At 35.1% G+C, this 13,376-nt stretch overlaps 1 protein-coding gene across 13 annotated transcripts in view; it reads left to right on the plus strand.

Annotated features, from left to right (window-relative positions):
• The window catches only part of KDM4C (lysine demethylase 4C), a 246,689-nt gene that overhangs the window by 30,083 nt on the left and 203,230 nt on the right, over positions 1–13,376 (plus strand). For all 13 annotated transcript variants that reach the window (XR_012578316.1, XR_012578319.1, XR_012578318.1 and 10 more), the window contains one exon: positions 6,496–6,545. Coding sequence is in view for 8 of the 13 variants with exons in the window: in XM_074533711.1 (XP_074389812.1) it covers positions 6,496–6,545 (50 nt within the window). In the remaining 5 variants the exon portion in view is untranslated. The remainder of the gene's footprint in view (positions 1–6,495; positions 6,546–13,376) is intronic.

Consider the following 13,376-nt stretch of genomic DNA (forward strand, 5'->3'; position numbering starts at 1 on the left):
GATTGGTAGTGTGGGTTATTAATTCAGTTATCTCTTGATATTGGTGTTTTTTGTAATGGGATTTATAAACCTCTTACTAATACTAAAAATTCCTTCACTCTGGCATTTGTTGTTAAATTTTTTTTCTATTGTAATTATAGTTTCAGGGGTATAGGTCTTAAGATGATTTATTTTTGTTTTGTGTAATACTTCGAAGAATTTTGTCATGTTAAGCTGTTAAAGTGCTCTTGAAAATTAATGCTTAGCAGAGATCAGATTTTTGTTACTAGAAGAAATATTATACTATTAATATATGTACTATATCCTGGGGTAAAATATAGATAATGCTTCAATTTACATTATAAGTTTATAAATAAAAAATCTGAGTAAGACATTCCCATTTTTTGAAAACAATTCTGGATTTATTAAGTATCTGAAAGCAAGGCTTACTCTTTGTTCTGGTTACCTGACTTGTGAAAAACAGTGTGTTGAATTTTTTTTAAGTGTTGAGATGATATAAATCTTCTTGAAGAAAAATAATAATGAATATAAGGAAGATTTTCTTAATCAGGCAGTAGGTAATTATCTTCATGGCACTGTGGGTATTTAAAATATAATAATAATAGGGCAGTTTTTTCCTATTTTATTTTAAAGAAGAAAAGATGTGTAGAGGATTAATTGTTTTACTTTAGAAAGTAGTATTTAAAAATATTGTACTCAGTTCATTCACCTTTTACATCTGATGGTGAAGGCCTGAATTATTTTCTGCACTAAGAAGTAGGTTTTTACTTCCCCTTGAAAGGGGCACAGTTAAAACTTGCAGTCTGATACGAACAATAATTTACGTATCAATTTGTATGTTTTCTGTGACATTCCATCTGGTCTTTGCTTCCTAGCTTTTCCGAAGACTAAAAATGGCAAGAGACAATACATTATGTTAAAAAAACTCTCCTGTTTGGTAATGTCTTTCATAAATCACAAGATGCCTTGCAGGGTTGGTCAGTCATAAAGTAAGTAGGAATAAATGGTACAGAAAGAGGAGATAGTTCCATCTTTGTGACTATATCAAGAAAAAGAGACCAGATTGTTAAAGAGAGAATGCTTAGACAGCCAAATTTAGATGGATTAGGAGAGTGAGACTGAACCTGACAGTTTATTTAGGTTGTAAGAGGAAATAAATCTGTTGTGACAGTTAAACTAAATCAGGGATTTAGGTTCATGAGCTCTATTCAGTGGATATAGGATGGGAATGAATCTGATCTCTAGGTTGCATGAAATTTATACTTTGAGCAACCTCACTGTTACCTCTTGATTGCTGTGACTAGAATATTTTTTATGGATTTGCTGGTATAGAATGTGTATCAATACCTTTTCATCTTGCTTAATGAGGTGGAAAAATCAGGAAGGATACAGAGTTACACAGCAGGGGTTGTGGAAGTCTTTGAAACATTTTGCGTGAAGGCTTTCAGATTTTGAATCGCAATAGCAGGGGAAATAGTGATGGGGTTATGAGTATGATGGGATAAAAATGGATGGCATTCTGATACTAGTTTTCGACAAAATTATGGACAAAAAAGGGGAAGAAGGAAAAGCAGACTGATGCTAACATTGTATGATTTAAGAACAAATATGGTGATAAGGTAAATGGATTTAGAAAGTTCAGCTAAGTCCTTACAGAGCCTTCTGAGGAAGGATTAATAGAACTTTCAGTGTGATCAGCAGCTGACAAAAACTAGACAAATTCTGGCCAGGTGATGCAAAGTTCAGCATAAGTGGAAAAGTCTTGGTACCTTTGCAGAAGTTGTGCATCCCAATGATGGTATGGACATGTTTCCTAGTTATGTTCTATGTCTAGAGAACAAAATAAACATAGAAAACTACAGGGAAGTCAAACCTGTATGGCAGAAATGGGACTAAAGTGTAAAGCTTCCATTAGGATTAGTCACACTTCTTGCTGAAAACTGTTATAAAAATTAGAAATACTGTGAGTCACAGAGATGACTGTAATCAAATAGGGATTCTGGTTGTGAAAAGTTATCTGTAATCAAATAATATAGTGGCTTGTTAGCAGATCCGGATGAATTATCGTGCTTGAAACAGAGCAATCATTTGCTAATTTCAATGTTCTTCACAAAGTGGAAGAACTTTGGTCAGGGATTAGAAGAAAAGGAGAAGTTTTATTTGTTTATTTGTTTTGTTTTTCCCTTGTGGAAGAGGATTTTGTTTCTTAAAATATTTAGATTAAATAGGAACATTTTTAGGTGGCAACAGACTTTTGCATTTCCCATTCCAAAACAAAGAAATGTATTAACTTCCTAAATTAAGTTTCTGAAATTTAAATCTGCTCATATTTTAAAAAGTTATGTATCAGGTTTATGTATAATAAAGATTAACCACCTAAATAGATAATAAAGTAAATCAGTAGCTTATAAAAGGGATTCTGAGCTCAGTGCCTGGAGTTAGATAGCATTATTTTGATGTATTGTGAATGTTCGCAAGTTTTCTGTTGCCAATTATAAAACCAATGAATATAGTTCATTTTGAAAAAAAAATGATGATGTTTACTTACAACAACATTTTATGGGTTTGCAGCTTTTGAATTTTAAAAATACCAATCTGCAGGAAAAATCATCAGCTGTTTTTACCATGTCAATCTATATCATGGGATTTAGAGAAGTAGCTTCGTTTAGTATTAAGCATAGTTTGATTAAGTATTAAGCATCACACTAAATTTGCTTGAAATTTATGCTATTAACCATTATCTGCATACACCTGACTTTGGAGGAATGGAACTCAAATTGTTTCACATTCCGTTTCTGGTCACTGACATGAGAATGATTGATTGGATGGATAGAAAGGGCTGCTTGTCTGATAATCATCTTGGTTGGCTAAGCAGTTTTTGCACAGTAAAGCCACAATTTGTTGGTTTTGATGTGACTTAGAAGAAGCATTAATCTTGAAAACATATATATAAAAAAATTAATTACAAGTTAATGACATAAGTTTAATGTTTATTACTTATTTGTAGTTAATCTTGTTGCCAATACTCTTGATCTGCTCAACTAAGACATATTTCAGAAGATGTTTATTAACAAAACTTGGTAAATATATGTACTATATTTTTTCTGTCCTTGTAGTAAGAGTATCAATGAACGGTGACTCTTTATACTTTACCAGGTATGTCTTTGTGAACTAATAGAATTAAAATCTACTTAGCTGTTGGCAATAGAGAGAGACAGGGAGGCTGACTTGGTGATCAGAATCTGATTTTATTGTGGGATACAAATGCTTATATACTATTTCAGGGAGACTGAACCAAGGGTTGTCTGTTTCCATTCCTTTGTCCTTGTCTTAGCTGTGAGGAACAAGCAATTTCAGCAGAAAGTGAAGAAGTAAAGGATTGAGTAGCAGATGTTACCATACAACTCAAGTGAAGACTATGATGAAAATACATTTTCATCATACATTTGCATTTAATGTATTGTATTTCTTTGTAATTTTGGACTAGCTAAATAAATAGCTGTAGTCCAGTTAAAGCATGCACTGTCTTTCCGGAAGACTTACTGAGAGTTTAATTGACTTCTGTATTTTTGTAATATTTTCATGTTTATATGTACAAATGGAAGCATGTGGATCCATATTATTATTGAATTGTATAACATGTTCTTTTGAAGGAGCAACATTTTAGAAGGACCACCAGTTCTATTAGAGTCAAAGCAAAGTACAGTATCTAGTTTTGAGGTTTTTTGTTAGACATAAACACTGTCTGTTCATGTTTTGCTTTCTGGAGTTGTGTATTTAAAGACATACAGTGCAGTATATTATGCGATACACAGCATTTTTCTCTGATGGAGTGTGAAGGATGGCAAACATATAGTTTAGATTGGTATGTATACACTGGGCTGTGTGTAATATGGAGTGAAAAACAGTCACAAACACTTTGGAAGTACAAATGGAGAGAAACAAAGTACATTTTTGTGAGACAGCAAAATTCTGATTAAAACTGCAAACATTGAGCATAGTAAACTGAAAGTCTGTTTGCTGAATACCATTTGGAAGGGGCTGTCAGTGGGCATGTGTTTATCTTACAGAGCACTGATTTACGTACTGGTCTTCCTTCTATGCAGGTATTTCAGTTGTAATAGAGTAAAATTGTAAAATTTTAGTGTGTATGTGTGGTGGTTTGACAGGAAATGAGTTTCCTGGGAATGCTGTGGTCAGGCCAATGGGTGCTCAGATTTTAGCACTGGCACTTGGTTTGGCCATTGGGACATTGGACCGCCTCTGAGAGCACACAGGGGTTAAAAGCAGGGCTCTCGCCTGGGAAGGTCTCTTGGGATTCCAGCGAGGGAAGCAGGTCAGACCTCCCCTGCCCAGCTGCCTGCTGATGGGAGGGCGAGGGGAAAGCCACGCGGCCCTGAGGTAGGCCAGGCCTGGAACGGAGATGGGAGGTAGGCCTGGCCTGGCCCAAGGGTGGGAGAGAGAGAGAGAGAGAGACACCGGGAGCCAGACACCGGACAACGCCAACTCCCCCCGCCGGAGATGGAGAGGCAGAGCGCGCTGGTGCTTGGGACTGTTACCTTGAAATTTGATATCGTGTGCTGCCGGCACAGCCTGGCCTGCGGCAAAGGGGCGGGGGGAAGGAGGCAGCGATGTGTCTAGCCGCTTGTAGTAGCTTTTAACCCTTTGTGGACAATGAAAACTTTACAGAACATTAGCCCTTCCTAGAAGAGTGATGAAGGTCTGGGCAAGTGAGAGAGATGAGGGAGGAATGGAGAAGATGGAGTGGCATTTTTGCTGGACTCTTTTTTTTTTTGTGTAGCCGTGGACTGTTTCCTTCTAATAGAGAGACTGCTTCCAGGGGGAGCAGTGCCTCAGAACCAGGAGGGTTCAGTGTGGGTACCCCTCAGCCCCAGCGGGTGCAAAAATTATAGGGGGGACAGATGTCCCAAAGTTGAGACTGTGCCTTTTTAGAAGGAGACCAGGCATCCTTAAAAGGACCCTAGAGGCAGCCCTGGTCCATGTGCAGTGGTGAGAGCACTGGGCATGGAAGGAACATGGCACGATGGCAAATGATCTCCTGACGGTGCCGCCGTGTGACAGGAAGCACAGGAAGTTTCAACTGTGTTTCCAGGGGAAGCCCATGGCACGAAAAAAGGACTCCTTCTCCTCTTGATGAGCTGAGGATTGATTGTTTGAAGAGTGGTGCAAGACCGAGAGCTGGTGATTTGGGGAATGTATTGTATTGGAGAGTTGGGGAGGGGGAGGAGATATATTTGTGAAGTTTTCATTTTCCTTGTGTGTTTTTTTTCCTCTCTTGTAGTTTAGTTAATAAAGTCTTCTTTATTTCTAAGTAGGAGCCTGCTTTGCTTACTCCTGGTCACATCTCACAGCAGACACCAGGGAGAGGGTATTCTCATGGGGGCACGGGCATTGTGCCAGTGCCAAACCATGACAGTATGCAAATAACGGCTTGAGGTAGTTGGATGTTTAATGCTTGTTTTTCTGAGTGATTTTTCAAGGCTGATGAATGAAATGTGTTCACAGTGTAGTAAAAGACTACATTTTAACTTAGTTTAATAATGTACAGCTGAATATACATTTCCTTCTTTTCTGAATCATATTTTTTTAATAGAGAAGACTCAATCCAGTGTTATTGCAACATATAACTGAAACAAAATCCTATTATATCACAAATTAAAACAGGTAAAGTCAATAATAAATCCTAATCAAAACATTCAGTAAGTCCATGAAGTGCAGAAAATATGTTAATAACAAAGAGAAGCAGAAATTAAACAACTTTTCAATAGTTTTCTATTTTTTGGCTGCAGTGAACATTAAAAATAATATGTTTCTTGGTATTTTTTGCTGAATTGTTACAGACAGCGTGTGGAATTTAAAAAAAAATAGATTGTTGTAAGAACAGTGGATAGATATATTTACAATTCCGTAAATTGAAGAAAGTCTATTTCTATAATGCTTTAAAACCCTAATTGTAGTGATTCTACAAGGGCAAGTTTTATTCCACAGCTTTTGCTGTAGGAAAAAATAGAGATTTTTAATGCTCATATTTTTCTGTTGAACACTTGTGTCTTGTGAAGCATGCTGAGATTCAGAGAAATTAAACTTGTAGATATTAGACTTATTTTACATTTTTTTCATTTCATTAAGAAAAATAAAGTGTTTGTTTCTTTTAAAATTGTGGTGATGTAATAATATTTAAATATTGTCAATGTATGTGACTTTAAATAGTGAATATAACATTTTGGAACTACATAATATAATATTTAAACTAGAACTAAGCTAAGTTTTCCTCAAACCTCTGTACCCCCCAAAACTCAATGTCTGTATTTTTTCCTTAGATGTTAGTATATTTTTTTCTGTGCAATTTTTCAGTCTTCAAAACTTTTGACTCCTATATACTTAGATATTTATCATACATGAATGATGACTTTTAGTCATTATGTAGTAATTATGTCTTTAAGCATTTCATCCTTTTCTTTATGTCAATTTTAGGTATGCTATTCCTCCAGAGCATGGGAAACGGCTGGAAAGACTAGCTCAAGGTAGGATTTCCAATATTTTCATATGTATGGTGTTTGAAGGGCAGCCCTTGAGGGTTGAGGAAAGTGAGAAACATTGTTCTTGACTCACCTAGTGTTTTATTACATAATACTGTAGACACATAAAAGTCACACAACATTATTACCCTGAGGAATTCTTAAGAATTGAAGTGATTCTTTGTTTTTTTTTGGTTTTTTTTTTTTTTTTTTACTGCCACTTATAGCTTGGTGAAACTTCTGAAAATGAGGCTTAATATTTTGTTGTTCGTTAGCTTTTCATTGCTAGTATTTTTGTCTCCTCTGTCCCCTTGCTCTTTCTTGTCCTAGCTTCTTTTCATCAGCAACTTTTTGAATCTTTTTACCCAAATTTGATACAGAGAAAGACAAATGAGTCTCCAAAAGTTTCATCAAAGTTGATGGTTGGGTAGAGGATAGAGTCCTGGTTATTGCCTCTGTGAAGGGGTAAGCCGACAAAGTGTAGGAACACTAAGTCTTATTTGTTTACAGCTTGCTGACTATTGAGCAGGCATATAGATCCACTTTAGCTGAAGCATGTACTGGCTTTTGCCATTTAGAGGTGGCAGAAGTGTTTGGGAGAAGGAGCAGAGATGGTTGTAAGTTTGAGGACAAAGGGGTAAAAACCACTAGTCTGTAGGGCGATTCTCACTCAGTAATTTGTTTTCTTTTCAGTAATACTACACCTTTATTTTTGTTCCTGAATTAAGAGTGCAAATTATGAACAAGGTAATAACTAGGGACGTTTCTTGGCCTGACTGCCCATGCTTTATAGTTTGCTAATAACTATTAAAGGAATTATGGAATGGAGTGCTTAATGAAATGGAATGAGAGGAAAGGAATGCTATTGAAAGTTCATAATTAGATCTTGTGTATCAGGACAAAATTCTGAAAGTTTGTGTACATTTTGTTTTCATATTAATTTTTTTTTCCTCAGTATATGGGTACATGATTGTTTTTCTGCGCTATATAGAGCTATTACAGTTAAAGGTGTAAGTAAAGACCTGTGAACTTTTGGTCTTAAAAGTATGTCTCAGGAAAACAGATTTCAACCTGAATAATTACATTTCCTATTTCTTAGTTTTGTCATGGTTTCATTTCAAAAAGTTATCTGTTGTTTTCTTTGCTTTCCAGTCTCTTTTCCTAATGCAAAGTATAGAACTCTATACACTGTTTGTTTTTCACTGGTAAAATAATTGGAACTTGTAGGCTGGGCAATAGACACTGACTTAGGATAATTCAATAATTTAGTTTTACAGGAAATGATAAAAGAGTAAAAGAAGTAGAGAATTGGAAAATTTTCAGAGACACTAAGACTGTTGAAAAACCTGCCTTTTTCTTTTCATACCTGATAGTAAACTCGTAACTTTTCAATTAGTAGAAGTGTAAATAAAAGGAAGGGGATATGGTAAAGACTTGTGATGACTGACATGGGCAACATGAAAAGTTGTTCATTGAGTCTTCCGGTGTATGTAGAGACTCCAAATGAAGTATCTTGTCAAAGTTAGCCTAAAGTTTATTTCACAGTATTTCACAGCATTCCTTACTCTCCCTGGTGGATTCTAAAATGTTCATGGAATCCTGAGTGAGATTGGAGCACAGTGGCACAGAAATATGTTAGAGGAGCATAGGAACTGCCTCTGTCCTTCGGAATCTTGGAGCAGCAGCTATTTGCTACTAGATCAGTCAGAGGAAGCCGACTTTTCATGCTGTATGTAAACACTTCTCTATACACAGTTCTATATTTGATGGGAGTAAGATCTTTGGGTAGATAAGACTTTGCATGTAATATTTTTTGGCTGCTTTGGCATTTACTGTAAATTTCATATTGCTTGTTAACAGCTGTGCAGTCTTCTAAAACCATTCAAGTTTCAATGTGCTGTATTGAGTGCATCAAATGCATCAAATTTTTCTTTATTTTCAGAGTGAGGGAAAAGGATGGGCAGTTGAAGCAACACTTGTTCCCTCATTTCTAAAAATGAAGTGGTACTGACGCACAGTATTATTATCTGTTTTAGACAAAAAAAAGCTTCTTCTTTCCTTGAAATACCTTGATTTCCCTTGATTTCTGTAGATACTGGAGTAACCTATACAAATTTAGGAAGTAGGTAACTTTTGGAGATACATGAAAAAAGAAACTGGCCTGAAGGTGCAGACAGCCCTCTTACTGCTGATGGTGACCTAATACTGTAATAGAAATGAAACATTAAGCATCAGAGAAATGGAAATCTCCAAGACCACTCTTTCCAGAAAGTGAGAGGTTTTACTGGGGGAACAGTGTCTTGATGTCCGGGTGCCAGTCAGCATGGGATGCATGTCCACAGAAGTAAGAATTAAGCTGCTCTTAATTCTATGTTAGTATAAGTTGCAAAGAGCTGTGGGGTGAGTGGAAAACTTCCTTTAATGAGTCATACTTATGATCATAACTTAATTATTTTTATTTCAGTACTATGTTTTGAATAGCAAATAACAAATCGTAGAATCAGATACTGAACAGAGATGATAAAATTTCAAATAATATCTATTCCATTACATTTACTAAATGAAACTGGATTTCTATAGGAAAACTAGGTACTCATACAGAGATTATTATTGTAGCGGCAATGTAAGATAGGTGAGTTAGGTAATGCTGAAGAATGTATTCTGTGAAACTAAGCTTTCATTATTTCATTTTAATGTAGTCTGGGTTATTTTTCTGTGACTAGATTGTTTCCATGATATTTGTGGTCCAGCTAATAGCTGAGAATGGAATGTACAAGATACTACAATGATGAACAATAAAAACCATGGATTTTTTTTTAAAACTGAAAATCACCATTTCTTATTGTTTCCACGCTGTGGTCTTCTACTTTGCAGCTGGTGGCTTGTAAAATACAGTTTCATATAAGGTATCTGACAAAGATGAAAGTATACAGTAAGCTGCATGTCACTTAAAAGAAAAGATTAATAAAACATAGTGTGAGACTTTTGTACTTAATACCATGTGAAGGGAAAATATTTTTGCATGCGTGCAACATTTGGAGGAAAAGAAAAGTAGTTTCTTCAGGAAGGTTAGCTCTGATGACCAGATGCCTACTGAATTAATTGAATGCTCTTAAATAATTAAAATAATAAAATAATACATTAAAAGTGACAGATTGTGTAAGTCAAGGCAGGAGTTGATACGTAAAATTAAGGGAAGGTTAGAATATTTTCCATTATCTTGTCTGCACATCACAATTACAACACATGCCTTTTGTGCATGATTGCTTTCATTTTTGCTTTCCATTGAAATCTTGGTTGACTGTGGCGGCTACAAATGCTTTTTCTGAAAGACATTAGACTTGCATCTAATAAAGACAACAGTTTGATTTTGCCCTTCAGCTGCTTTCTCATTTATGTAGATTTTTTTTTCAATTTTATGTAGACATAAATGTAATAAAAATCTCAAGTGAGCTGTTAACTGCAATTTTTATACGAGTTGTTATGTTAATTTGCAATACCATGGTATTCTTAAATGATTTTTTGTTTCACAAAATGGGTTAGAAAATAAAGAGAGTAGAGGCAGAGTGGCAAATGCTGTATTGAAGGATTTTGGAGATCTTTTAATAGATTGTTTGAGTGCAGAAGCTGTTTTAGAAAGGCAATGACATCAATCTGTGATGTTCAATTATGTTAAGAAACTAAAGTAAAGTTTAATATATTGTAAGTATGTATGGTTGTCTTACAAATCTTTTTATGGTGTATTAATTACTTTTTTTTATGCAGGTCACTACCTTTTATATATGAAAGCAAATTAAAATAATTATTCGAATGAGACTTGAAGTAGAACTTGCATAACTTCTAAGGATCTTGAATGTGAAAACTTTAGGAGTTGAAGAATGGAACTTTTCCTCAGAAAAATAATGTCAAGTTAGAAAAGTCTTATTTAAGAGATAATAACGGTTTGAACAGGTTAATCTGGGTATACCTACAGTTGTGTTTCATACCACTTGAAAGCCTCTTTGTGGCTTTTGTATTCGGCTTTGTATAGCATACAAATTGCCATTGTTCCTTTGTGATTATTGTTATGCAAACTTACCCTCCTAATTTTTTTCATGTTCACACAGAAAGTTAAATCAAATTAGTTCAGATCATGTTAAAATAATTTAAATAAATTATATTAAGTTTAAACCTATCAAAGTAAAATCTAAAGAGAGAATTACTAGAAAACTTAATACTTCTGTAATCTCTGCCATTGTTTTGATAGTACTGATCTGCAAATTATTATTAATATTTTGTATGAGTCCTTTAAATGTAGGCCTGAAAAAATAATAAATAATCATAACCTTAAGCTTATTTATGTTAATTTGATTTATATTTACTTTCATTAACATTAAATGACATTAAATTAATTTGCAATTTAGGATTGTTTTTCCTTATGTTCTGAATTTTATGATTATACATGATTTTAAATAATATTAAAGAGAAATGCAGCACCTTTAAATTTCAGGTGAAGTCTTGAGTAAGGAAGTGTTGAAAATTATAGGATGTCTAGCTTCATTCATTGCACTGGTCAGGATTTGATTTGAAAGTTCCCTAAGAATATGATTTTATGTGGATGTCATTAAATAATGACTATTAGGAACCAAGTTATGACTTCCTTGATCATTGAAGGTAAAATACAGCAAACCAACCTGCTCAGTCCAATGGAGTTGTAGAATTATACTTCTGAGAATGGTATTGTAATTTGTGCATATGTGATTTTAGCTGGACAATGTAATTGAAAACATTATGGGCATATTCTTAGAAGCAGAGAGGAGCATTCCAAATATCTTGAAAATGCTAATTAACCAGGGAGTGGAGCCCAATCCACTTCAGTTGGCCTGAGTGATAGGTATGATATTGATGTGGTCATCTGATAGGAGCTGTGTGTGATATGTTGGAAAGGTGGAAAGGAAAAATGAGACTGCCAGGTAGCAACGCTCACTGTCCCTCAATAATTTAGAGATTTGAACTTATTTTTAAAAATATGTTCTATATCCTTCCATGGCTAGGAAGGTGAGTGCTCACTGCTTCTACCTTTGCCCAAAGATGAGAAGGCCTTGACTTCTCTCTAGAATGTATTTGGATTATAAATTCTGTGGAAGGATCATGCTGAGGTGGAATAGCATTGACAAAGGATGTGTCTTCCCCAGTCCAGTGATGTTGCTGTTACTGAAGTAGTTTAATTTTGTTTGTACAAATAACATTGGTAAGATTGTACATTTTAGGCTATGTTATCTGTTAGAGTATGTACATAGAGTCTTGCAAGGGCATTGTTTTTTGTTTGTTGACACAGTCTGAAGCCTATGCTTTCACATACTCTTTGCTGTTGCTGCTTGGGCTAACTAAATAAGGGTTTTAAAAAGCTGAGAGGAAACTTGAGTTTGGATAAAGGTTCTCTCCTTGTAGTTGTTTATACCCAAACATTTGGCCAGCAGGTATTGAATCACATACTTACCATGTGGACTTCCAATTCTGCTTTAGCTGTTAAGTATGACAGTGTTTCTGTAAATCATGTATTGGAGAATTTTCAATTTGATGGTCTTTTTCTCATAGACATAAATCAATGAGCAACCTTATTCAGTTTTACCCTGCACTCTGATTATTTCTCATTGGCCTCTATGAAGTAATTGTTTTGAATTCTTATTTTGTTTCTTTGTCGTAGTTTCCAAGGAGTGAATAGGGTATAGGTCTGCCATGTCTCAAGAGACCATCCAAGAAACTAGGGTTGCATGTGAATTCCTATAAAATACCTGCTCTTGCAGAACTGGTTTAGAGTTAATGGATGTTAACTCTAGTGTTAGTGGTTAAATTAAAATTTCATGTGTCCCTTAAATGCATGAGTGTGCTACAGAAGTTGAAAAGTATTTACAGTCTAGATAGGTTTCAGAATTTTTTCTTTTGAAGGTGGGATTTCACTAAACAGGATTGCATGGTAATTCTTTTAATTGGCAATTTTAACATCAGCTTGGTATTTCAGAATGATTCTTAATATTGTGGACATATCTTGAATTGGCCTGCATTTAATGTTTTTGTAAGAGTCTTATAATATTTCTAATGCAAAGTCCTTTATTCAGCAATTTTTACATCCGTTAGCCAATTCTCCCACAGAGATTTTATTTTCTGGAAGAAAAGCTTGTGTGACTTACATTTAGCCTGGCAGACAAAGGCTCTTCTGATAAAGAGAGTCTTGTAATGAGGAAATACTACCTTTCTTTCTTACCTTGTTTATTGAAGGCGAGTTCCTTTGAGAAAATGAGATGAATGAGGCTGAAAATTTTGTGTGCAAAAGTGTAGACTTTGACAAGTCAAAATATATTTTACAACAGTACAGAATGTGTAGGCTGCACTTTGATTTCACTGTGAGGGCTCTGTAACCACAGCAGATGTACTCTTGCAAATTTCTAGTAGTGGATTTTGAGCAGGTTGTGTTCTGATGCTCTGTGTTATTTGCGGCTTTCTTGGAATTCAGCAATAAGCCTGCCTTCTGGTTGGACTTGTCACAGCTGTGTCTGGTCTCTTGGAGCTGGAATGGTACAACTTAAGTTTTGGATGTCTGCCCATCGTTTGCTTTGTATCATCTTGTGTTGAACTAATTAAGCATATTGCAGTAACATAATTTGATCCAAAATTTGTTTTCTCAAGGAAAATTCAGTTAAACTCTCTGCTTTTAGCAATTAAGCTTTTAGCTACTTTTCATATCAGCTCTTCCTGCAAGTCTCAAGTATCATTTGCAGTCACGTTTTTCACAGTAAGTTCCCGTGTATTTCTGTTATTATACTGCTCAGGACTGAGGTTTCTTGATGCTCAGAAACT

The sequence above is a fragment of the Zonotrichia albicollis genome, chromosome Z (genome assembly GCF_047830755.1).
Source record: "Zonotrichia albicollis isolate bZonAlb1 chromosome Z, bZonAlb1.hap1, whole genome shotgun sequence".
Lineage (NCBI taxonomy): Eukaryota > Metazoa > Chordata > Aves > Passeriformes > Passerellidae > Zonotrichia > Zonotrichia albicollis.